At 43.7% G+C, this 24,020-nt stretch overlaps 1 protein-coding gene across 3 annotated transcripts in view; it reads right to left on the bottom strand.

The window, feature by feature from the left end:
* Window positions 1-24,020, bottom strand: part of LOC108942313 (transcriptional activator GLI3-like) — a 140,231-nt gene that overhangs the window by 30,377 nt on the left and 85,834 nt on the right. For 2 of the 3 annotated variants that reach the window (XM_018765571.2, XM_018765570.2), the window contains 3 exons: window positions 15,890-16,107; window positions 10,375-10,530; window positions 2,824-3,025 (listed from right to left, as the gene is read on the bottom strand). In XM_018765571.2, coding sequence (XP_018621087.2) covers window positions 2,824-3,025; window positions 10,375-10,530; window positions 15,890-16,107 — 576 coding nt within the window. The remainder of the gene's footprint in view (window positions 1-2,823; window positions 3,026-10,374; window positions 10,531-15,889; window positions 16,108-24,020) is intronic. The other variant, XM_018765573.2, reaches the window with a different exon arrangement.

A 24,020-nucleotide genomic window follows, 5' to 3' on the forward strand; every position in this document is an offset into this window, starting at 1 on the left:
GGATTTCATGTTAACTGAGAGACCTTGCCAGGTCCTTTCCGTTTATTTTTTCACTGGCCATTCATTCATCATCCCGCTCGCAATGAGACCATGCTTCCCCTTGCTCTCCTGCTTTCTTCTTCCCTATTCTTCGCTGTCATTCCTTCAGGTCTCTTCTCGCATCCGGTTTTTTCCCCCCACCTCGTTTCTTATTATTAATGTTGCTCTCGCTCGCTTGCTCGGCTGCCTTCGCTGTTCCGCTCTCCTCCGTCTTTCGCGGACACAATGGACTGCAGCCGCCACTTCGTATTGCGGACACTTCGAAAACAATAAACGTCACTCCTTTGGCTCTCGATTCTGGTTACTACAAGGAAAATGATAACGCGAGGATGTACCTTCCGGCTTGGAGACAAACTGATAATCCCCCTCAGCAACTACTTTACGTCATTGTTAGGGACAGTAACTGCACTTGTTCCGAAACACAGAAAAAAGTTATATAAAAAGAAAAGTGCACACCACACCCTACGAGGCCCTATGAATAGTACCATCAATGAGGCAATGGAAATGTACAGCTGTTTTAGTATAATTTACTCAAGTGATACACTACACAATAAAAGTAGCAAAACGAATTTTAAAAACTCAAAACATGTGTCGCTCGCAGGAGTATTTGGCCATTCCCACCTCCAGTATTACCAGCGTACCGAATTAAGAGACGGGCATCCAGTGCAGCAATAGTATTTATACGGCTGACAAAGGACAGGAGTCGTTGCACTGCAGAGCAAGAACGATGATGCGGTTGGTGATGGAAATTCTCTTTGTGTTGGATCACATTTGGTTGACACTGTTCATTTCATATTTCAATGAAGAACTCTGTGCGTCCAACCTGTATCACCTCGCACATGATCACTCCCCAAACCTGGCACATCTAATGTGCCACAACATTTCAAAATAAAGTGTAATAATATATAGTGTATCATAATTTCTTACCTTCATCCATGATGTCATGTGATGCAGAACATACAGAATACACTTTAGCATGAAGTATAAAAACAAGATATATGTATATATTTATTGTAGAACTAATTTCAGCTTTTATTTATAAATAATTACTGAATATTGATGTTTATTCATCATACGTGTGTAGGCAATGGACATGCACGACCAGTGCCTCCTGTGGAGAGGCCAATATTATCGATATGTTGCATAGACTTGGTTGCAGAAGTGAGCATTAACACATATGCACTGATGAGCCACGGTCCCAAAAGGGAACATTAGCGAACATGGTCCAGAACTGTCATGGTTGTTAAAGGGCACCATAATTCACTGCATATGATGTTGACAAGGAAATGATTGTATCCTCAGAAATATTAGTTCAGAAACAGGTGAAAAGTCCATAATTTACTTCTATACATAATTTAGTTTCTCTGTCTGAGATTCATAAAATGTAAAGTGATGTAAAATTTCTCTTACAGAGACATATACATACAGCCAAACACAGAGATTTATTACTGCCTCCTGCATCTCTGGACCAGCCATGACAAGTCATGAAGTCATTCCCTCACCTTCAGTTCACCATCAACTGAGAGCTTTTGTATCTTCTGTATTGTACCAAATTAACCTGTTTTCACAACACCGTTAGCATAATTAACACCATTGATTGTATTTTTTCTTACATTGACTAATTCGCTTTCAAACACTGAATAGCTGTGACTAAAGACATGGACAGTGTTGACATTGCCAGACTCCCTGCATTGTTTGAGAATCAAAAAAGAAAAGAAAGAAATTAAAAGGAGGAAAATACTCGCCTGCAACTCAGACTCAGAGTTGTTTCAGTGCTTGACATTTCAACTAACCCTTGTCTCAGTCAAAACCTTCCACTCCCGACACACAGCATCCATGCAACTGTATGTACACTGACACACTAATCAGTTACAGGCCAACAGAGGAAATTGACTGACTTTAACCTGCGCATAAAATGCGAGATAGATTCACTGACAGCTTTATTAGCTACACCTGGATAGTACGTGGTGGGAGCTTCATTTGCCTCCATAAATCCATAAATTTACCAACAAGGTGCTGGCCATATTCCGCAAGGTTCTTGGTCTACGCTGGCTTGACAGCATCGCACAATTTCTGCTGATTTCTTGGAGGCACATTCACTCTGCAGGCATCGTGTTCCATCTCATCCCAAAGATGCTTTATTGGCTTGAGAGGTGGGGACTGTGTGTAGGCGATTGAAGCAAAGTAAAGGCACTGTCATGTTTGTGGAACCGTCCTAAGATGATGTTGCTTCGTCACATGGCACATTATCCTGCTGAAAGTAGCCATTTCAGAATGGGTCGACTGCCCGTGAAGGGATGCACCTGCTCTGGTACTTTTCAGCAGTGGATTTCAAGCAATGATTACTTATACCTTAACCTAAGGTGTACTAAGAAAACATTCCCCTCAACATTATACTCCCACCACCAGTCTGCACTCAATCAGCACAGATAATAAAGTAAAAAAAATAGGTACCTTTTTAGCTACACACTTGTTCATAAACTATTGAAGTACAAATGTGAATCTGTTTTAACTTAGTTATAAAGTACTGCCATGAGTGAAGGCAACTAAAATACTGGCTGGTGAGGCAAAGTTGTTTGTTCAGTCCTATGACTGGCTGCCACATCTCTCAGATGGAATCATGCCTTTTGTAACTTTTTTATGAACACTTTGAACAACACCATGGCATCATCTTTTGGGGTTGCTCATTTAGAGTTTAGTACACTACCATGATGAATACTGAATGCTAATGCACCCCCATGTGCATACACGCTGTACCACCCCTCCTACAGTACATCTTCTCACCTGAGAGTTCCAGCAGACAGGTGCCCATAGGAGCCTCCCGCAGATGAGCTGGACCGTGAGTTGTTTAGGATGGTGATCAACGAGTTGGGCGAGTTGCGGATCATGGCCTGCAGGTCAAAGCTGTGCTCTGACAGTGGGGAGGGAGGCAGTGCGCGCTTCCGACTTGGTCTGCCAGATAGCCTGGGGCTGGGGAAGCGGGAGCCTGAATGGGGGCGTGAGGGGAGCAGAGAGGAAATTGACTGTTAACACATAACAACGGCTACAGTTTCGTTTGTGCTACCACAACTCTCAAACTTAACAACTTAGTTTTAAAAACGTTGTTGGATGAGTTCATTAAAAAGCCTTATATTTCAAGGAAAGTTATTGCTGCTATTGTCACAATGCAGACTTTTTTTTGTTATTGCCAACTTCATCTTTTGTACAGCCCCTTCTTTCTGTCTTACTGTGCCCAACCACCAGATCTCAATCCAAGCAACCATGGATAGATGGATAGACTAACTGGCTCTTTAGGGTGTTTTTCTCCTTTGAGTGCAACGCATCAGAGGTTCATGACATCAGCAGACCTCAACAGGGCAGGCACAGTCCCAATCTGGAGATCATTTTGCACCCAGTGTCATTTTTCTGCCAGTGTCAACTCTGGATTCATCAACTGAGCTGGAAGAATGGTCCAATTCATGGACAGTGGCAACCCAATTAGTGGGTCCATCAGTGAGACCCAAGATGAGATGGTAAGATCATTGTAGAAAACAAGGTGAGCTGAGAAGCAAAGGAGAGTCAAACTCCGGAGGGAGGTACAAGAGACTCCTCCTCCTCAGCCCCTGGCAAAGCGTCCTCTTTTCCTCAGAACCGCTCTCTTATCCTGTAAATAGCTGAACGGAGTCACCAAGCCTCTTTGGGCTTGGCAAATGAAAGGCTGCAAAAAGGAATTAGCTGATGCCATGTATGAAAATGAAGCTCTAGGAAAGCAGCGACAAGAAAAGTCTGCGAGAGCGTTAATCTCCGCACAAATATAAATGAATAACACCACTAAATATCTGCTTATGTAAAAACCACAATGCTAACTTACTTTTAAATTTCAGACAACATTTTGGTAGAAAGCAGGCGCCTCAAAAAAATCAAAAAACAAGATGGATCTTAAAGTGATGTTGATGGCCAAACACTGGTGATTAAATGGCGTGAGCCATCTTGTCATTTTGACATTGCCTGAACAAAAATAAAAGAAATACGGGAAAAAAAAAAAAAAAAAGTTTAATAAAAAGAACAAGAAGGGAAGGTTTTGTTTTATGTGCAGAGTGACACAATGGTTTGTGACTAAGACCCATTTAGTTTTTTTATTCTTATTTTTTTCTTTCCCAAGCAAACAAAACCAGATTACGGCAATTCTCCACCCCTCTCCTCAACCCCCCAGCTTGTCTGACACATCCAGCGATTACAGGCCTGCCTTTCAGATGTAAATCAGCATATATGAGTCTCAGTGGCTGCAAGCTGGCTGCTGGGCCTCAACATTTATTGCGGCACACTGGAAGGGGGGAAACACCCTCCACATTGTCACTCTGTCCTATATAAATAGAGACGTTATGGTTCCATGGGTTCACACATTTTATAAAAGTCCAGGGAGGAACAACAAGCATGCTTGTAGAAACAAACAAAAACACATGCACTGTATTTCTGTACACGCGCAAGCCAACTACACGAGAAAAGCGGGTAATAGTAGTAATGAAGTAAAATCACGCATGAACATTTGAAATCAGTACTTGGGATAAGTAAGCAGCATGTCTTTTGAATATTTTTTCTAGATGCTGAAACCATCAAAGCAGGTGGCGTAGAGGTTTGAGCTACTTGCACGTGAAGGACACAGGTTTGAATTCCAACTCTTGCTGCAGTACCTTTGAAAAAGGTATCTGTCCTGAATGGCTCCAGTCAAAATGACCTTCTTGTATAAATATGTACCTCACTTCTTATGGGCTTTGCAATCGGACGCGGGTTCAATCCCTCCTCATTCTAGGTGTAGTTGGCATATTTTCCCTGTGTTCACATAGATTTCCTCTAGGTGCTCTGGTTTCCTCCCACAATCGAAAAATGTGTTTCATGTGAACTGGTGACTCTAAGTGTGTCTGAGCGTTACATTGCTCTGCTGTGTAAACGGGTGAACGCTCTTGAGAGTTTAGTGTAGTGTATCCAGCATTGCAAGTCACCACAGAGAAAGGTGTCAGCTCAAAACTGATCAACAACAACCATCGCACATCGGTTCGAAGAAAAGCATCTGCCCAGTTAGATAAATGTAAAAAAAAAGAGAGAAACAATATCGAAAAAATCTTTTCAAATACTTCCTAATGTTTTCAAACAGAGGGGGGCGCGGTGGCGCAGTGGGTTGGACCACAGTCCTGCTCTCCGGTGGGTCTGGGGTTCGAGTCCCACTTGGGGTGCCTTGCGACGGACTGGCGTCCCGTCCTGGGTGTGTCCCCTCCCCCTCCAGCCTTACGCCCTGAGTTGCCGGGTAGGCTCCGGTTCCCCGTGACCCCGTATGGGACAAGCGGTTCTGATAATGTGTGTGTGTGTGTGTGTGTGTGTGTGTGTGTGTGTGTGTGTGTGTGTGTGTGTGTGTGTGTGTGTGTGTGTGTTTTCAAACAGCAGCCTGCGAAAGGAGCGTGTGCCAAGTGTGAGCCCGAAGTCCTGCTTGTTCATTGGCTGCAACAAGGTCCTGCCCTTATTGTGAGCCCCCCGCCCCCCCCCCAGCTCCCCACCCGAGATGGACGTACTCCACTTGTGGGGAATTAAGGGGAGGGGCTGGGGAGGTGGCCCCTTGCTGGGGTGGGCCCCGTGGGACCTCTGTTTATTAATGCACCACCAGATGATGAAGTGGCAAACAGGAGGAGGTGCGAGAGAGGATAAGGCTCACCACGATGCTAAGGGTGTCCCCACCATTCTCCAGCCTGATTTATGGACGAGACGGATGGTTATACAGGACCGCCATTAATTCAGGTGGACAGGGAGCATGTGGACAGCCAAGACGGATGCTGTTAAAAATAAAGTCTGCTTCTGCAAATACCGTGACGCCGCCCTCGCTCGCCGACTGTAATGTAACTACAGTCGAAGCTCGTAGAAAGGAATTGACCTGCTACTTTTACTCTATATACGTATGAAAAATTTGTTTAGTACAGAAACGCGCAAATCTTGCATTTATTCTCATCAGACCCAGATTTACACCCCAAGTCTCAGGCAATTTAGCCTATTATTTCATTATTTTTTAATATTTAATATTTATAGTATTATGTGGTGAGTTTGAGTGAAAGCCAGCGCCTATGTCGCATTAATGAACCACAGCTGTACACCCATCGTAATATTTGAGTGGTTATTTCTGAAATTCTAGAAATTTCCTTGACACCATTGCTAAATAACAATGTGATGTACTGTATGTAATATGAACGATGTACTGGACACTGGTTCACATGCAGGAACGTGACAAATGGACTGTACTCTAGAATCATGTGTCTCAATCCACATCTATCCTTCTGCTGATGTGATGCACCATTTGTGTTTCACCCTGAGATCTGGAGAAAAGCGTCTGCGGAATGAATAAATGTAAAGACGAGTGGCGTTACAGTGGTCTGAATACTGAAGACGACACAGGATAATGAAAGTTTCAGCATTTTAAAAAGTTTAAAATTAAAAGCTTAAGGCGGAGTATTAAATAAAGCCCCTGATTCCTTTGGAAGTCCTTGTGGCTCTTAAGGTTATACTTAATCCTCAAACTATGGTCACGGCACAATTCCCAGGAGTGACTGAGGGGACTTCTGCTTGAGGGCCACGGCAATGAGGGTCAGGCCTAAGTGAACCACCTTCACGTTTAAAGGGCAACTAAGAGCATGTCTAAAGGCAAAATTAACTTTCTTAAGCCTCGTAATGAGCGAGTGCATGAACCTTGTGGATAATACTCCAACTGCATGCTGTAACAATGTTTTTACATTTACATTTATTCACTTAGCAGATGTTTTTCTCTAAAGTGATTTCCGGTGAACTCTACGTAGTGTTATCAGCCCACAGACCTTATTCACCGCGGTGACTTACACTGCTAGATACACTACTTGCGATGGGTCACTCATCCATACATCAGTGGAATACACTCTCTCTGTCACTGGCACACTACGGGTGAACCTGAACAGCATGTCTTTGGAGTGTGGGAGGAAACCAGAGCACCCGGAGGAAACCCACACAGACCCGGGGAGAACGTGCAAACTCCACACAGTGGAGTGTACAGATCACCAAACGGCACACTAATCACCATTTTAAAGACAGTATGTATCACTTGTCATTAAGTCTCCACTCCCAAATAAATACCTTGCTCGAAGCTACATCAGTAGGGGAATTTGGGATTGCATGGCACCAGTACTAAAAACTACGCTACAGAGTGCTTCGATAAAGAGAGTGATCAATAAACCGTTAAAGGCTGCTTTAAGTGCAGCCATCATTGCATGAAAGCAATAAATCTTTATAAAATGTAAAATGTGCCACTGGCAAAACGGAAAACACTGCATGTTTCTCGCTGCATATGTATTCTAGAGCGTTTGCGTTGATGAGTTTATTAGTGTGCGTTTACCTTGACCTTTTTCAGCTCTTTATGTAACAGGCCTTTATTCTGTAAGCGTTTGTCACGGAAATTAGATTTGGTTTTATTACCGACTCATCATTTACAGATGTTAAAATAGCATAATGGTATTCATTCCAGGAAATTTTTATAGGTGATAATAAGTAGGGAGAGCTGGTAGCATCGGGGTTAGACCAATTGCTTATGGATTGAGAAGTCTCAGGTTTGATCCCGACGCTAGAGTGCGGCAGTAAAAAATTGCCCTGCTGTGTAAATAGGTAAATAGTTGTAAGTTTATAACTCATAACAACTGTAACCTTAACATTGCCAGCTGCTTTGGAGAAAAGCATGAAAAAAATGTAAGGATTTATTACTAGTGTACTGGAAAGTTGTTTTCAGAGCATTAAGTGTCGCTGCATTCAGTCTGTTGTGAAAACGGTGGTGTTTTAAAGTGCGTGTGTTATTACGAGTCGGGCAGGGCGGGAATCGCTGATTAAAGCCTAAAAACATGAGAGACAATGGATCATTAAAACATAAACAGCGGGGAAGGGTCCATCGTTTCATAACTAAAGAGCTATATTTATCATAACGTTTACGGTAACACCAAGCTGCAGCATCGTGGCACACTTATTAACAAAAGCCTGATGATGCCTAGTATTATTTTAAAAAAAACATATATCTATACTGTATATGATGAAAGAATGCTTTAAAGTGTTAATTTCACTGGCATGGAACACACATTGTTAAAACATGATGACTTATTACCAGTCATGATCACAGACGATTTGAATTAAAAAAGCCAACATCTCCATTTAAATTTGCCCCTAATTGTTTTGTTTCAGTCTATTAATCTAAAACACTGACACAGAAGAAAGGATTTTTACAGTGATGAATGGTGGGACATTCCAATTCCCACTTAATAGCAATTAATTTTCTGATACTCATGCAAGTTTGGATAGTTTTAATTAGTTTGTACGGAGTAAAAGGGTAACTTCACCCACGATTTCCATGAAAGCGGCGACTGGCTGACTAAATACATCCTCATCAAAGCGGAGGGGGTGAAGCTGGACGACCTTCCAAAGATTCAGTGTGCATTTAATTTTCTATTTACACTTTAAAATACCTCATTAGCATATCACCTCTATACACATTTTCTGGCAGAGCATTTTAAGACAGTAACAATTTTAAATAATGACAGCCTATATCATTTTTTTTCTGTTTTAACATTTTTTCCATATTCTTTATATAAATACTATTCATCTCATGGAATGGTGACATTTCACTAATGACATGACTGTCAGATAATGAAGTCTTGGTTTATATAAGTGCCTATGCACTGAAATGAATGAATGAACGAATGAATGAATGAATGAATGAAGTGTATATACATTCCTTATAATAACCTATTATTTATTTTGTAACTAAATGAAATTATATATAGACACACAAATATATGTATATAAACAGATATATATATATATTCACTTTGCAGATGCTTTTCCCCAAACCGACTTACAACAGATACCATGTAGTGTTATGAGCGCACACACCTTATTCACCGTGGTGACGTACACTGCTAGATACACTACTTACACTGGGTCACTCATCCGTACATCAGTGGAACACACTCTCTCTGTCACTCACACACTATGGGTGAACTGGAAAAGCATGTCTTTCGACTGTGGGAGGAAACCAGAGCACCCAAAGACTTACACTGCTAGATACACTACTTACACTGGGTCACTCATCCATACATCAGTGGAACACACTCTCTCTCTGTCACTCACACACTACAGGGGAACATGAACAGCATGTCTTTGGACTGTGGGAGGAAACCGGAGCACCCGGAGGAAGACACGGGGAGAACATGCAAACTCTATACAGACTGAGCGGCGATCGAACCCATGCTCTCTCGCACCACCCAGGTGCTGTGAGACAGCACCGATACTCGCTGTGGCACTGTGCCACCCATATATATATATAATATATATGCAGTATATTATGTATATATAATATATATTAAAGTTCAATAATCAGTTACATATATGTATGTTCTTCGCAAGCTAAAGCCTTGAAACTTCCACTCCATTACATAGTGTTTTACATATTGTGGCTTGAGGAAATGATTTATTGCCATTTGGATTGTAACTGATAACAGGAAGCGAAACTCAGATATATATTGACAGACCGAATGTATGTAACTTATTGAATGCGAGGCGGACAGTTATCCTTCCAGTCGATTTTCTTTCTACAGGAAAGCGAGCATTACAAAGAATTCAGTTTCCAGGTCTGGTTACTTTGATACAAATGTGGGAAAGTCTGCAAGTAAACAAAAAGTGTCCTGATTTGCGTATTTATCTGAGAAAGAAGAACTGATATGAGTTAGGAACAGAGAAGAATGGAGATATCAGCTCACCAGGTTTGGAAATTGCATGGTTTAAGGTTCCACGTTAGGGAACCGCTGCTGTACTATGGAGTGAGTCCATAGTGAATATTTACCTGATTACATTGGTGAACTGCAAAATATGCCAAGTGTTTCACATAGAAATTGCTTTAAGCAATAGGACAGGGCAGGATAGGACAGGACAAGACAACACAATGGGACAGGACAGGATAGACATTATTATTATTATTATTATTATTAATTCCTGAAATTCACACGCAGCAGGTCAACATGACACCTAAAATGCACAGTTATCCTGACAATATAATAAATGACAAACAGTGACATATAAATGAATAAAATGACATAATACATAAGAAACTGAACATATACAAGGTGCAGTTATACTCGAACAATAAGTGGATAAAACCAGTGCAACATCTGAATGTACTCAGCGTTCGCCCCCCTTCACCACACTGAGGAGCCGACAGGCCCTTGACTGTCATTATGGCGAATTATGGCATATTTGTGCGACTTAATTCACTGGGGGCGACGTGTGGCTCTGCCTGTGGTGCGGACTCACCCTCCATGGCCTGTAGGTACTCCATGTGTAGGGTGCCGGCACCCGCCCCTGCCGTCGACGCCACTGACGGGATGAGGTCAGCATATGGGCTCCGGTGGCCTGTCAGTAGCGCCATCTGGTGGTAGTACTCTGCTGTGGTTAAACCAGTATGTGGTGCTGGTTCGGGAACGGGAACCGGGTGCGGCAGAGCAGGACAAGAATACAGAATGAGTAGACACATAGCAAGTATGATATTGCATCAGATATTATGATGGATAAGGTAGGATCACATAAAATGCACACTTCACCACCACTTCCTCTTAAACAGTGTTACTCTGCGGGCATTTGACACACTCAAATCGCATTACCCTGATTCCAAGCCTTCACAGCCACACACACACACACACACACACACACAGACACACACACACACAGAAGCAAACCAGATCCTAACCCGGCAACACAGGGCACGAGACCGGAGGGGAAGGGAACACACCCAGGATGGGATGCCACTCCATCACAAGGCACCCCAAGCGGGACTCGAACCCCAGACCCACCAGAAAGAAGGACGTGGCCAAGCCTGCTGCACCACCATGCCCCCACTACTTCATACCCATTGAGGACTATATCTGCACCTTTTCCTAAAGACCTCACACTATATAATATGACCAAGTGAATGTAAGAATTGCTGTCAGCCACTGCTTTACAAATCAGTGCCTGGTGCACCCATTTCTCATTTGTATTTATTTTCATTTGCATTGTGTATTTGTAATGCATTTATGGATTTATGCGTGTGAACTACATGTACTGTGTGGTACAGCAACTTCCTGTCACACCTGAACAGCAGCATCATGGTTAGAGCTATTGCTTTTGGACCCAAAGGCTGCTGGTTTGATCCCCCTCCTCTGGCTCTAGTACCCCTGAACAAGGTACCTACCCTAAATTGCTCCAGTAAAATTACCTAGCTGTATAAATGGGTAAAGAGTTGTGACCCACTCACACAATGACTACAACTGCTAGAACCAAAACCTAACCTGGCAACACAAGGTGTGATGCTGGAGGAGGAGGGGACACACTCCAGATGGAATGCTGGCCTGCTGCAGGGCACTCCAAGCAGGACTTGAACCCTAAGCCCCCCACAAAGCAGACCCTGGCTAAACCCCCTGCACAACTGCACCCCCCTAGAGTTGCAACCTTAACATCATATGTGACTCTGGAGAACAGCTATATAAGGAAATGTAATACGTAGTGAAAATGCAAGAAACATGAATATTAATGTGAGGAGATGAACTTTTGAATATACAGATTATGCAGGGAAATACCAAGCATGATTCCTATTAGCCTAATAATTAAGGATTGCTCCTTTTGACCCTTAGGTCACATCTGCATCACGCTTACACCTCCTCTCATTGGAGCACTTTGATTTGCGTACCACGTCCAAGGGTTCGACCATACGGCATTTCCTGGGGTTTGAAAGAGCAATATCCGGGTAAAAAGGCAGTGTCCTGTCTAGAACGACTCTCAAGCAGCGGGGCCAGCTTCTCAGTTATCGCTCCACACTTGGGAGGAAGGAGGAGATTCGATACTGACACATGTTTACATCGCATGGCAACTTCAGAATAACTGAGGTTCCGCAAGACAGGATTTATTCCTTTTCCTGTTTTCTTCTTCTTTCCCTTTCATGCTGTTCTCTTTCTGGTCTGTGTGTGAGTACGAGTGTGTGTGTGTGTGTGCGTGTGTGTGTGTGTGTGTGTGTGTGTCTCTGCGGCGTCGGCAGCCTGCGAAGGCTGCTGGTGTTATCATGGGGAGCAGGGCTGCTGGAGACAGATACTCAACCGGCTCTTCCCTCCGCTACTTAAAACCCAATAAAACAAAGCCGAGATCGGCCCAGATCTGCATGCATAAAGAAACAGCAACATGTTCTGCCCCATCTCCTTCTCCCTGGCTCATTCTATCTCTGTCTCCCCTCCCCCCCGCAACCCCCCACCCCCCCACCACCTTCCTTAGTAATAGAGAGCTAAGTCCTTGAACTGCATCCTAAAAATAAACATCTGGCGTTGTGCATCGGTATGCAAATAACGTTCACAAGAAGAAAAAAAAAAAGGGAGGGAGAAGGAAGAGAATAAAAGTGAGACAATGCATCTGGAGGCAAATGGGAAATCAGTTTAGCCCCATAAAATGTTATGGCTAATTCCTGCTTTTTTAAGAAAGAACAGAAAAGAAATAAATAAAGGATGATGAAAAGATCTCCTATAAAGCCTGGACTATATGCATCCAATATGCATCCCTGATTGGTTCTGTGAATATAAGGAGAAATTCCAAATTAATTCGATCTGGGTATTATGTGTTTTTTTTTTTTTTTTTTTTTTTTTTATATCATGGGGGTGGCGAAGGGGGTATTTCTCAGCTGTCCTCACATCTGCAGTTGAACTGAACTCAGGCATTCAACTTTACTGTCTGCCACTAGTCCTGCGCAGCTTTTCGGGAAATTTAAAAAAGATATTTGGAAAAAAAAAAAAAAAACAAAATCAATATCATTAGCCATAATCGGAAACCAAGCATGTGGAAGGCAACAGAATGAGCTTTACACACACAAACTTGGTGCGATTTGGACCCACAGGCCTGTTCCGCCGGCGGGTGAGAGGGCGAGAGGGAGGTATTCCTATCTCTCCAAATCCCTCCCGCACTGGGCACACGCCCAGCGAATGGCATCCTTAGAATCAAATCAGCTTTCCATTCATTTATTTATTTGGCCTAAAAATCAAAACGGATTAGACCAGGAGGACAAAAAAACTGACAGCGACAGAATCTTCGGAGCAAGGCTGCGGTAGTCGGCAGCGCGCCTTCGCCTTCGCGGGCTCCATCCTTTTCCTGCTGTTTCTCTGCACAAGTGGCTGGAGACACGGCAAATTACATCACGGAGAAGACCGGTGTCAGCGGCTCCCTCTTCACCGAACGTGGGAACTCCGTTGTCGTGTTTGGAGGCTGTGAGCCTGGTCCATCGAAGTTTTTAACACTTTTATTTAAACATTTCCATTTTGGTAAATAATGGGAGGGAAACAGAAAACAGCAAATAATGGCAAATAATGGGAGGGAAACAGAAGAGACAGAAAACACACTTAAACGTCCTTTGAGATCTTGTGTACATATACAATATATACACATATTCTATATACTGTATTATACTGTATATGTATGCATGTGTAACACTGCCTTAGTGTAACAACGGAACACATTTCATAATCATCCATCAATCACGGACATTAAATGACTATTCAGTAAAGGATCTCTTGTAACAACTCCTAAACGCTAAGGGCCACTTGATGTTTTTGAGAGCACACTGTGCAGTTTTTAGCAAGAACAAGCATTGAGGAACCTACCGTTTATTCTGAAATAGACATTTATTTACGGAGACGTCGCCAGCTTCAGCAACACTCTTCTGGGAATTACTCAGACAAGTCGAAACAACTTAAACGTCACATTTATATTTCTCATATGTAAAAAAAAATATATATAGAAACATATATGAATATTTTATTGTATTGATACATATTCGCTATATAAATAGAATATTGTTCAATGTGTTAATTTCTATATATTTAATATAAGACTGAACAATAATTATTAAGACAAAAAAGTACATATCTTTGTTAAGGAAGCAGATACTTCTGTACCGGGATCAAATTTTTGTGCAAAAAGAAAATATTTGGAGGGAATCAAATGTTTTTCTTATTGCCAGTGTAACGTTTTGTTGACGAGCGTGGTACGCAGGCCTTCGTGAAACTGAGAAAAGTTTGACGAGCGCTGAATCTGCGACGTCCCGTTAAGAGAAAGCCGGTTCGGGAAAAGAGTAGCGTGTACTTTTCGAAGCTATACGGAGCAGGCCTACGGTAAAAAGATTGTGTAAAGCAGTCTGTCACTACAAGAGCCATTATTTCTCCGGCAGCAGCAGGGCAGGAGAAACACGGAGAAACAAAATAATTCTATATCATTGCGGCTCCCTCGAGTCAGGCAAAGCTTTGGGATGGCTGTAATTCATCCCTAGTGTGGCTCTTACGCTCCGTTTACCATCTATCTCTCTGGACATGTTTACCCTACCATTTTTTATTCATATATTTCTCTCGGCTTTGGCAGGTTCGGCTCGGTGTGCCGCTCCGCCTGCACCGCTCAGGCCCTTTGAAGAATGGCTGAGAGCCTCGCGTTGCTTGTACTGGTTTCCAGCTTCTTTGTGCATGGGCAGGGGGACAGAGGCAAAGTGGGCATGAATGGGGGCTCTTCTGCGAGGGGCGGGTGCGAGAGACAACAAATGAGATCGGGTTTTACAAAGGCAGAGTAGAGGAGATGGCCCGCACGTCGCTCAGCGGGAGCACCCCTCACCTCGCTTACCCCCTCCGCCGCCTTCCCTTTCTTCACCTCAAACTCAAAACTGCACTTGACAACAATGGTGAGAGCCCATCCCAGAGTGGTACACAAAGCAGGAGGCCAAGAGGAGGCAGAGGCCGTTAGGCAGCGGAGGCTCCCGCAGCCGCAGGGAAGTCCTCATGAATTCCTAACATGCACCTAAAACACTTCCTGTGCCTTGACTGTCCGTTCTGGACTGCACGTTACCCCATATATGGGCAATCTGTGCTGCTCACATAGTATGAACATATTTCTTCTTGGGGGGGAAAAAAATCAGGACATAAATGATTATATTTTATTAATTGAAATGACCGTAATAAATTTAATTGCACATATAGCTGCACATATTCTCAGCTGTGTAATGTCATTATGAAATCAAGTAACGAAGTAATTCCAGCAGTTCTAGTGACATTCATCATAAGCATTTATCCCAGGGTTTCTGAATTCAACAATCCTCTTTATACAGTCATTATTATTATTATTATTATTATTAATGGACAAATTATTGTATCCGGCTAAGACGTGAAGTTACCGTTAGTAAAAGTTGAAGACTATTGTTTCTTACAGTCCATGTTCGGAGACAACTGCAATGCTGTGGAACGCTACTGACAACTAGTGGAAATGATGTTAGTCATTCGCATAATTTATGTAATTTATATCGTCGGGTATTTTACGTTTAATTTTTTTCGCCCCCAAACTACCTGCTAAGTCACCTCTGGACTGCTGGTTCTCTTCCAAGAGCTGCTGGCCCTGGGCACCCGACTGATTTCTCAGGCCACGTCTCTTACAGATGACAAGAGCACAGTGCTGGCCTCTGCCCCTGACCTCCAAACGTATGACCCCTGACCCTGAAGGCCAACTTCCCCTCATGCCTTTGTTGCGATCACACTCGGATGTGGCCCCGAGAGACCCTGTCTGTGGAGCAGAGATGAAGAAAAATAACCACAGAAACACGTAGCACACTCTCCTCGCTCATACAGGGCAGGCGACGTGATCCAAACACAGTAGCACCAGCCATTGATCCTCAAGGCACAGTATTCGCTGTCAGCTCCCTTATCACTCTAAGAGATATAATCTATTACTGTCAGTAAGGGCAACAGAGATGATCCTGAATCATGGTGAGCAATTAACTCACAATTGTACTCACAATCGGCTGGGCTGAGTCCACGGGCTGCGGAGATCATGGATAGCGAGGGGCTGCTGTGCAGGGAGCGGATGTAGTCCATGTAAGGGTTCATGTATGGGTGCGGTGGGTTGAACGGCGATTCTGCCCCCACAGAAGGGGTGCGGTGAGGTGATATCCGGATGAGGGAAATGTCCGAGAACGCCGGGCTTCCAGCCAAAGCGGGAGGCCTGGAAGAAAAAAGAACAAACGTCATTGGGACTTTACCGCGCAGCCCCTATGAGAATTCCAGCGCTGCCACTCAGTGTACGGCATTCACTGGAATCAGTGTTAGACACCGCGATGAATATCTTAAGTCGCAAACCGTACACCATCGATTCACGCCGATTAATGCACCTTTCAGCAAACTGTTCTCCCAAACCATTTAAAAGGTGTTGAATTAAAATAGGTAGTGTAAACAAGTGTAGAACAAGATCATCTCTTCCACCACTGCAAGCCATTTATAGCCGGAAGACTAATCACGTCACACTGTTGATGCCGCACAAAAAAATGAAATTTCCATGGAGAGCCACATATCTACTTTTAAGCCCTAAACATGTTTTTTTTTTCTTTGAGGGAGTGATCCTATCATTACATCTTACTGGAACGAGACGTCATTTTCGTAGTCACGTGCAATAAATAAAATCAATTCCTTTAACCGTAAAGAGCTATATACATGAGAACCAAAAAGAAAACAGTAACTGGGTCTAAATCAAAAAAGTTCACTTCTTTGAACATGTCTTTTACTTGAGATGGCAGCGAAAAGTCAGCGTACAGGTCTATTTTTCCTCACTAACGTACAGTTTGCACTTTACTCGAAAAACGAGTCCTATTTTAATCGTGCAACGGTATTTTTGTAACAGCCTTGAGGGGGAAGAAAAAAGTTCTCCGAGGGCCTTGAGAAAGCAGAGGCGTCAAAACACACGATTGATTAAATCTTAATGGATGTTTGTCCGCACCAATCGATCTGCCCTCTGGCCTCTTGCTGAATTCAGAGAGGGAGTGGTCAGGAGGGAACTGAGCTTGTAGAGAGGAGGTTCAGGCTGCAGTTTGGCTTGAAGTGACCTTGAGCGAGACCCAGGGACCGGAACAGTCCAATTACACCCAAACTTGCCCCCAGAGCTCCCTCATGCCCCCGCCTCCACATCGCAGCCCTACAATTAAAAAAGCTCCATCCTGGGACACGTCGCAGTGGCACATGTGTGCACTCAGCAATCTACCCAGTGTTATTCGTGAAAGTTAGATCCATTTCTTTTTTCCTTGTTTAACGGACAAGTCGATAATTATTTCCAAGCGTACAGGAGAGCTGACATCAAACAGCCACTTTACTCGAGCTGCAAACTAGTATCGGCTCTCCACTAGTTACCTCGGCACCCCATAAGCTCGCACCTCTACATACTTGTCCTGCTACAGGACCCCTCATTCTCCATATCAATCCTTTCTGCTGACGTCACCCCTCTCTCGGTCTACATCGGAAACGTACTCCTCGCCACAACAACCATTTTACAACCGAACCCCTACACTTTGCTGAATCACATCTCAGCACTGCCGACTCCTCTGACCAGGGCTGTGGAGTCGGTACGCAAAACCTTCGACTCCGACACCGGTAACCCAATAAATGCTTCTGACTCTGACTCCACGACTTCGACTCCACAGCACTGCCCAAAAGTTGCACATTATTTTGGGGGTCGACCTATCCAGTCAATAAAGGCCTAAACCTATATTAAACCTCTAATTTTTGGGGGTCGACTTATACGCCGGATCAACTTATACACCAGCATATACGGTACATTTAGTCTGAGTCGGTACATTTTTACCGACTCCAACTCCAGTAACCCAATGCTTGTTTGGGACTCCACGACTCCACGACTCCGACTTCGACAGCACAGCACTGTCTCTGACATTATCACCATCCTCCTATCACCATCAGGCTACTGTAGATTTTATTTTTCATTCGGCTGAGGAGACTTCGCTGTAGGACCTGATGGCTTTGGTCCCGGGGTGCTGAAGGAGTACAGATCAGCCGCATGGAGCTTTCCAGCGTGTTTTTAGCTTGATTCGGGCCCTTCAAGGAGTCCCGGCGACGTCGAGAACTTCTTCCTCGGTTGCTGATGTCACAAAATAACTACTGGCCTGTGGCTCTGACCTCACAAATCATGAAAACCCTAGAAATGCTGCTCTTGGCACCTTTAAACTACAAGTCGGGACTGCACTGGTGCACTGGACTGTTTGCCTATCAGGATGACAATAGAACGGACAATGCTGTCATCTACCTGCTGAACAGAGTCTATTCCCACTTCGACAAGGCACTGTAAAATTTATGTTACTCGATTCTTCTAGTCCATTCAACACCATACAATCTTCGGTCAATGCAGATGCACCCATCCGTTGTGTCCTAGATTACGGACAGCCTGACTGACTGACAACGGCCATGAGAAGCAATGGGGTCCCTGAAAGGAGTTTTCCTGTTCACCCAGTGTCAGGCGTATCGGAGATGGTTAGGAGAATGAGTACTAAGGGTTGGTGATGGACGTCGCTGAGCAGTACAAACCGAATCGACTGCAGCTCAACAATGGAAAGGCAAAAGAGATGGTAGTGGACTCCAGGCGGTCCAAAGGTCTACTGTGTTCAGGGTCCAAGGATCCATTGTGTGAGTGGAACCACAACCAGAGGAGATCCATAACCACAGAACTGTAGTCTGACTCAGTCTGAAGAGAATCAGTGAGGAGAGGAGCTGGGGGGGTTGTGCCTTTTGCCTTTGCGATTCCTGCCTGGACCGGCTCGGCCCATGCTGCTCTGAAAGCTGAAGTTGGGAGGAAGAAAGGGGATCTTGCCAGTGGAAGCAGTAGCCCTTTAAACCTGTTCTTTCGCTGAGATCAAAGATTGAGAAGAGGAGAGGAGTAGGAAGAGGAGTTCGAGGAAGACGGAGAAGACAGCGTGCCAGGGTCAGGAAGCGTTGAGTGCAGAGTATGCGAGAGGATGTGTCTCTGTGTGGTATGTCTTCTTTGTAGCCAACTCATGGATTTTCTGAATAAAGTCACTGTCTGCAATATAAAAATGGTCAAAAACAGCTTGCCTGTAATACAATGAAGACTTTACTTGTAATCCTAATCAATAAAACACACAGATATGACCCCCCCTCACTCCAAGATTACATACACTAGAATACTTAGCTGAGGCTTCCATTAAGTCTCATATCAACAGTGGTTAACATTAACACATGGTGTGAGCTCTTGTAAGCAGGTATTTTATTCATACAGAAATCTGAATGGAACGAACAGGACCCATTTAGAGGGATTTTGCCTTATTTTACTGGGTAAAATGAAAGAGTCGGGGCCAAAAAACTTCCAGACATAACAGATCTTGAAACGACCCTCCTCGATTTTCCTTTTTTTATATTTTCTATTGGTAATGTAACTGAAATGGAAATAATATTACTTAACATTAGTGACACTTACGCTGTAATGTAGTATCATATTAAATGTCACATTGTGTTGGGTACATTTTGATATTTTTTTTTTCTTTCCCCATTTTCCCTGTGATCCTAATTTGAATTAACAGCCTCGTTGCTATTTATTGTTCAAAGTCCACATCCACTACAAAACAAAAACCAATCGGCTCTAAAACTCAGATAAGGCTTTATCTCCAACCACTTCCTTGCACGAAAATAATTTGAATTACGTCCGCTTAATAATTGCGCCTTGCCTTCGCAAATTATGACAACATGGGAACTTTGCATAATCGTTTCGTAATTAATTTATTTCAATGTGAACACGATGAAAAACGTTTCAAACGGAACCCTTCGATATGCAAAACATTCACACATGAAACGTCGCATCTAATTAAGCGACGCCACAGTAATTGGCTCAAACATGTCTTCTAACGCTGCGGTTCCCAACGCGTGAGCGTGCGGTGTGTTTTCGGATACACGTGTGCATGTTGTCGACCCTGCATTTGATTTGAGAAGAAGCCAATCAAAGAGATTCAAAGAGAAGCGGTACATGAGGGGTAATTGCTAACGTAGGAGTTACTACTGCTGCCTTTGGAGTCAAAGGTTGCTGGTTCGAATCACAGCCCCAGTTGTATTGCGCTTGAGAAAGGTACTCGCTCTAATTTGCTTTCGTAGAATCACCTAGCTGTGTAAATAATTCTAAGTCACTTTGGAAGAGAGCATCAGCTACATAAATGTACATTTAGCTGATGCTTTTGTCCAAAGCAACTTAGAGTATTAAGGTCACAACTATTTACCCATTTATACAGCTGGGTAATTTCACTGGAGCAATACAGGGTAAGTACCTTGCTCAAGGGTACTACAGGTGGAGGTGGGGATCAAACCTGCAACCTTAGGAGTCCAAAGGTAGCAGCCCTCACCACTACGCTACCAGCTGTCCACCGTATGCGCTGATGTGAAATATTCAAGAAAAATTTGTAAATATGGAAAAATGCGATTCCTGCTGTGTCTGAAAACACACTTAAGGTTTCGGTTTATCGTCCCGATTAAAAAGAAACTCGCAACAGGCAATGAGCTCAGTAATGTTCATTTTCAGTAAAAATTACACTTGAAGTATATTTTGAAACACATCTGCTCTCCTGCTTTCCGTGACATGTCGAACACGAAGAACACAATGTGCTATCAACAAAGCATCTTGCGATCAGATATTGTGCCAATTAGACTAAACTTTTCATAATCATTACAAGTTAATGGCTCTGGAGCCATTTTCCACAACTATGCGCTATAATCACTGCAGGAAATATGACTGGAATGAGTACAGAGGATTGTTTTATTTTTAGTTTCAACTTTTTATTCCATACCTATATTTGTCTCAGGGCCCTTGGCGATAGATTTAAAATGTATACTTGGGACAACATGGAATAATGTTGTTGGTTTAGTTACTTAAATTTGTCAAACGGCATCATGCAAATGGGGAAATATCCCAGTGCGTGTGCTCGCGTGCGTTAAATCCTTCACGGAGTCGAAAGGCTTCTTACACCCTTTTCTGGAGACAATGGCGGAGCACAAGTGAGTCTGGCAGCAGCCATTCATCAGCACATCAAAGAGGGTCTTCCTTCGCTTCCTTCGCTTCCCCCCCGACTTCTTCACAGTACTCGAGCCGTGAGCTGTCTGAGCAAGTGCTCCGGGTTCACGCAGCTTTTCAAAAAAAAGGTCTGCCGCTAAAGCAGTGTTTGGCAACATTCTGAGGGACTGCGGAGGAAAAGTGTAAAGGTTACGGGCACCCAGAACAAAGTGCGGTATCTCACTGTGTTTCCCTCCTTATACAGCTGCTTTTCATTTATGATCATCTCCCCAAAGCGGCTCAGGACATTAAGCTACCTGCAAATATTTACGCATTTGAATTGCGGGGTAATATTTACCGATTCGATTCCTTGGCGAAAGGTACAACAGCAGGAGTTGGGATCAAAACCTTCTACCGCCAGGTCCAGCGGGAGGAGCTCTAACCACTATGCCACCTGCTGCATTTATGTCAGAATAAACGTGATCTTGCAACTTCAAGACAAGTCCACCTCTGCATGCACTCATTATTCTGGGCATTTGCCAAAAAAAAAAACGTAAAACTCCGGGATTTATTTTAGCAGACATATGATAACCTGACCTGATCGCCACAATTTAAAAAAAAAAATCAGTTTGCTTATAATCAGCATGTGTTATGTTAACGGATCTGAAACAAGTCAAAGGTGTTCGGCATGCTCTGCTGATGTGTGTAAGAATGTAAGCATGCACACACACACACACACACACACACACACTTAGCTTGTCCTTTCAGCACAGCCAGCACACCTCGGCAGGCACGTACAACACGTGCAAGGATAAGGCATGTTTTCACAGTCGAGTCAGCGACTGTGACAGCTTGCGAGTCAAAACACAGATGCCCTGGATGCTGGCGGTGCCTCTTAACCTCGCCCACGCAGCCCTCGTGGGACTTTCTGGAGAGAGAACTGTGCTCAAAACTGACAGGGCCCATGCGGGTTCTCCCTCATGCAGGTACACGGGTCTGCGTGTCACAGACCGACCGGCCTGAACGCGGGCAGACTGATGAAACGATCGTTCTTCTGAAACCATCGGAAACCGGCGACCTGTATGTTCTCACCGGAACATACGAGAACTGCTCGCATTTTCAACAGATGAGCTGTCACCGAGTGCGGAAAAAGAAAGCAGGAGAATGGATAAAGGATTGAAATCTCTAAGTATTGAAACAGGAATTTATTGGCAAAGCTTTTGTGCATTTACAGTATCTGGGGAACCCAAAAGTGTAATAAAAAGGGTAAAAAAAAAAAAAAAAAATCGAACTTTAACGCTCTAAGAGAAGCTCGTCATGGTGATAAAAGTAAGGCGGTTACACCGTGCATCACTCCATACCTTACCCACCCAGGTTCATGATGTCAATGAGCTGCTGAACATCAGGCTCAGCGCTTTTCATGCCCCAGCTAACCATCCAATTGGTCTCTGTTCCAAAGCACGACGAAACACAAAAGCCATGCTTGAGTGCCCTCATAAGTGCAACAGCAACATTTATGTTTCGGCTAACCTCGTGGCCCGCTCGGCAAACAGTCGAGGGCACGGCTCCGCGGTTTGTTCAGGAAAAAACGTCCGCTGTACAATTTAATGTAATTTAGGCAATCCAGATAAGGATGCTCAAGAAATCAAGGCCGGAGAAACATGGAAAACATGAGTCAAATTACCAAAAATGAGGCTGACACTTGGGAATGGGAAGCATTCTTTGTAGCAAATGCACAACCGGCAGTGTAACATTTGCATGTTACGAAGATACGTTTGCAGGAGTCTGCATGTTCTCCCTGTGTCTGCGTGGGTTTCCTCTGGGTGCTCTGGTTTCCTCCCACAGTCAAAAGACATGCTGTTCAGGTTCCCCCATAGTGTGTGAGTGACAGAGAGATTGTGTGTTCCACTGATGTATGGATGAGTGACCCATTGTAAGTAGTGTATCTAGTAGTGTACGTCACCACGGTGAAGAAGGTGTGTGGGCTCATAACACTACATAGAGTTCATTGGAATTCGCTTTGGAGAAAAGCTTCTGCTAAATAAATAAACGTAAATAAATGTAAATGCAAACATAACTACTTCTTCTCTTGTCATTTGTCCGTTTGCAGTATATCGCAAAACACACAAATTATAATAACGTCCCTCTTAACCGGCATCGCACACCTAAAACCATATGTCCCCTGCTTAATTTGAATAAATGTACTATTGCCATTTTATTGGCATTCCCTGTGTGCCTTAATGCAGCTGTAATGAATCATTTTGCATCACTTGTTATTGCTCTCCCAGCTAGCTCTAGGCGATCGGGGGTATTCACTTGAATAGCGAGGACTTCTGTGACGAGGCGTTAAACTTCGGCAGAAAAAAGATACAAATTCATATATCTTTAGCCCTCAGAAAGACTCTGGTTCCTGACACCGGCACAAAGCCCCTGCCTGGAGCCAGATAGAGAATTAGGTTCCAAGTTCAAGCACTTTGGGTAAGCGAACAGGTCTTTAATGAGCTTTGAAGGGTGAGTCAATCGGAGCGTGAACAGCGCACATCACAGGTGATGGAGATAAAGGAAGGGCCCGCTTGGGAGCGCGACTGCCGCATAAACCTGCCTGCGAGTCCGCGCCGCAGACAGCGCGCCCACCCCACCCAAAACTTATTCCATTATTAAACTCGAAGCAGGAGCAAAACCGCTTTTCCCGCTAAAGCCGCAAAGAGCCAGGAAGAAGCCTCGCGCGCACGTCTCCAGCAAAGCTATGACCTGAAACGTTCAGCTTAGGGGGCTAAGAAGTTGGTGCTGATGGTGTAAAACACACAGATTTTACTCTGATTTAACTGCCTTCACGGTTTCACCAAACATCCCACCCAAGGAAAATGTTTCAATGGGAAATTACATTTTGCTTATTTCACTAAATACTCTACATCATAGCATACAGCACCATGAGTTTGGATAAGATAAGGAAGAACATGGAAGCAATATTCATTACAAAAAATTTATTTGAACACCAGAAAAGTGATGTTCTCTGTCCAAGAGAACACCTAGAGGAAGTCTTTCCATCCTGCTTAACACCCCTGGACTGTCTCCCAACACCCTCATAG

Source organism: Scleropages formosus, chromosome 5 (assembly GCF_900964775.1).
Source record: "Scleropages formosus chromosome 5, fSclFor1.1, whole genome shotgun sequence".
Lineage (NCBI taxonomy): Eukaryota > Metazoa > Chordata > Actinopteri > Osteoglossiformes > Osteoglossidae > Scleropages > Scleropages formosus.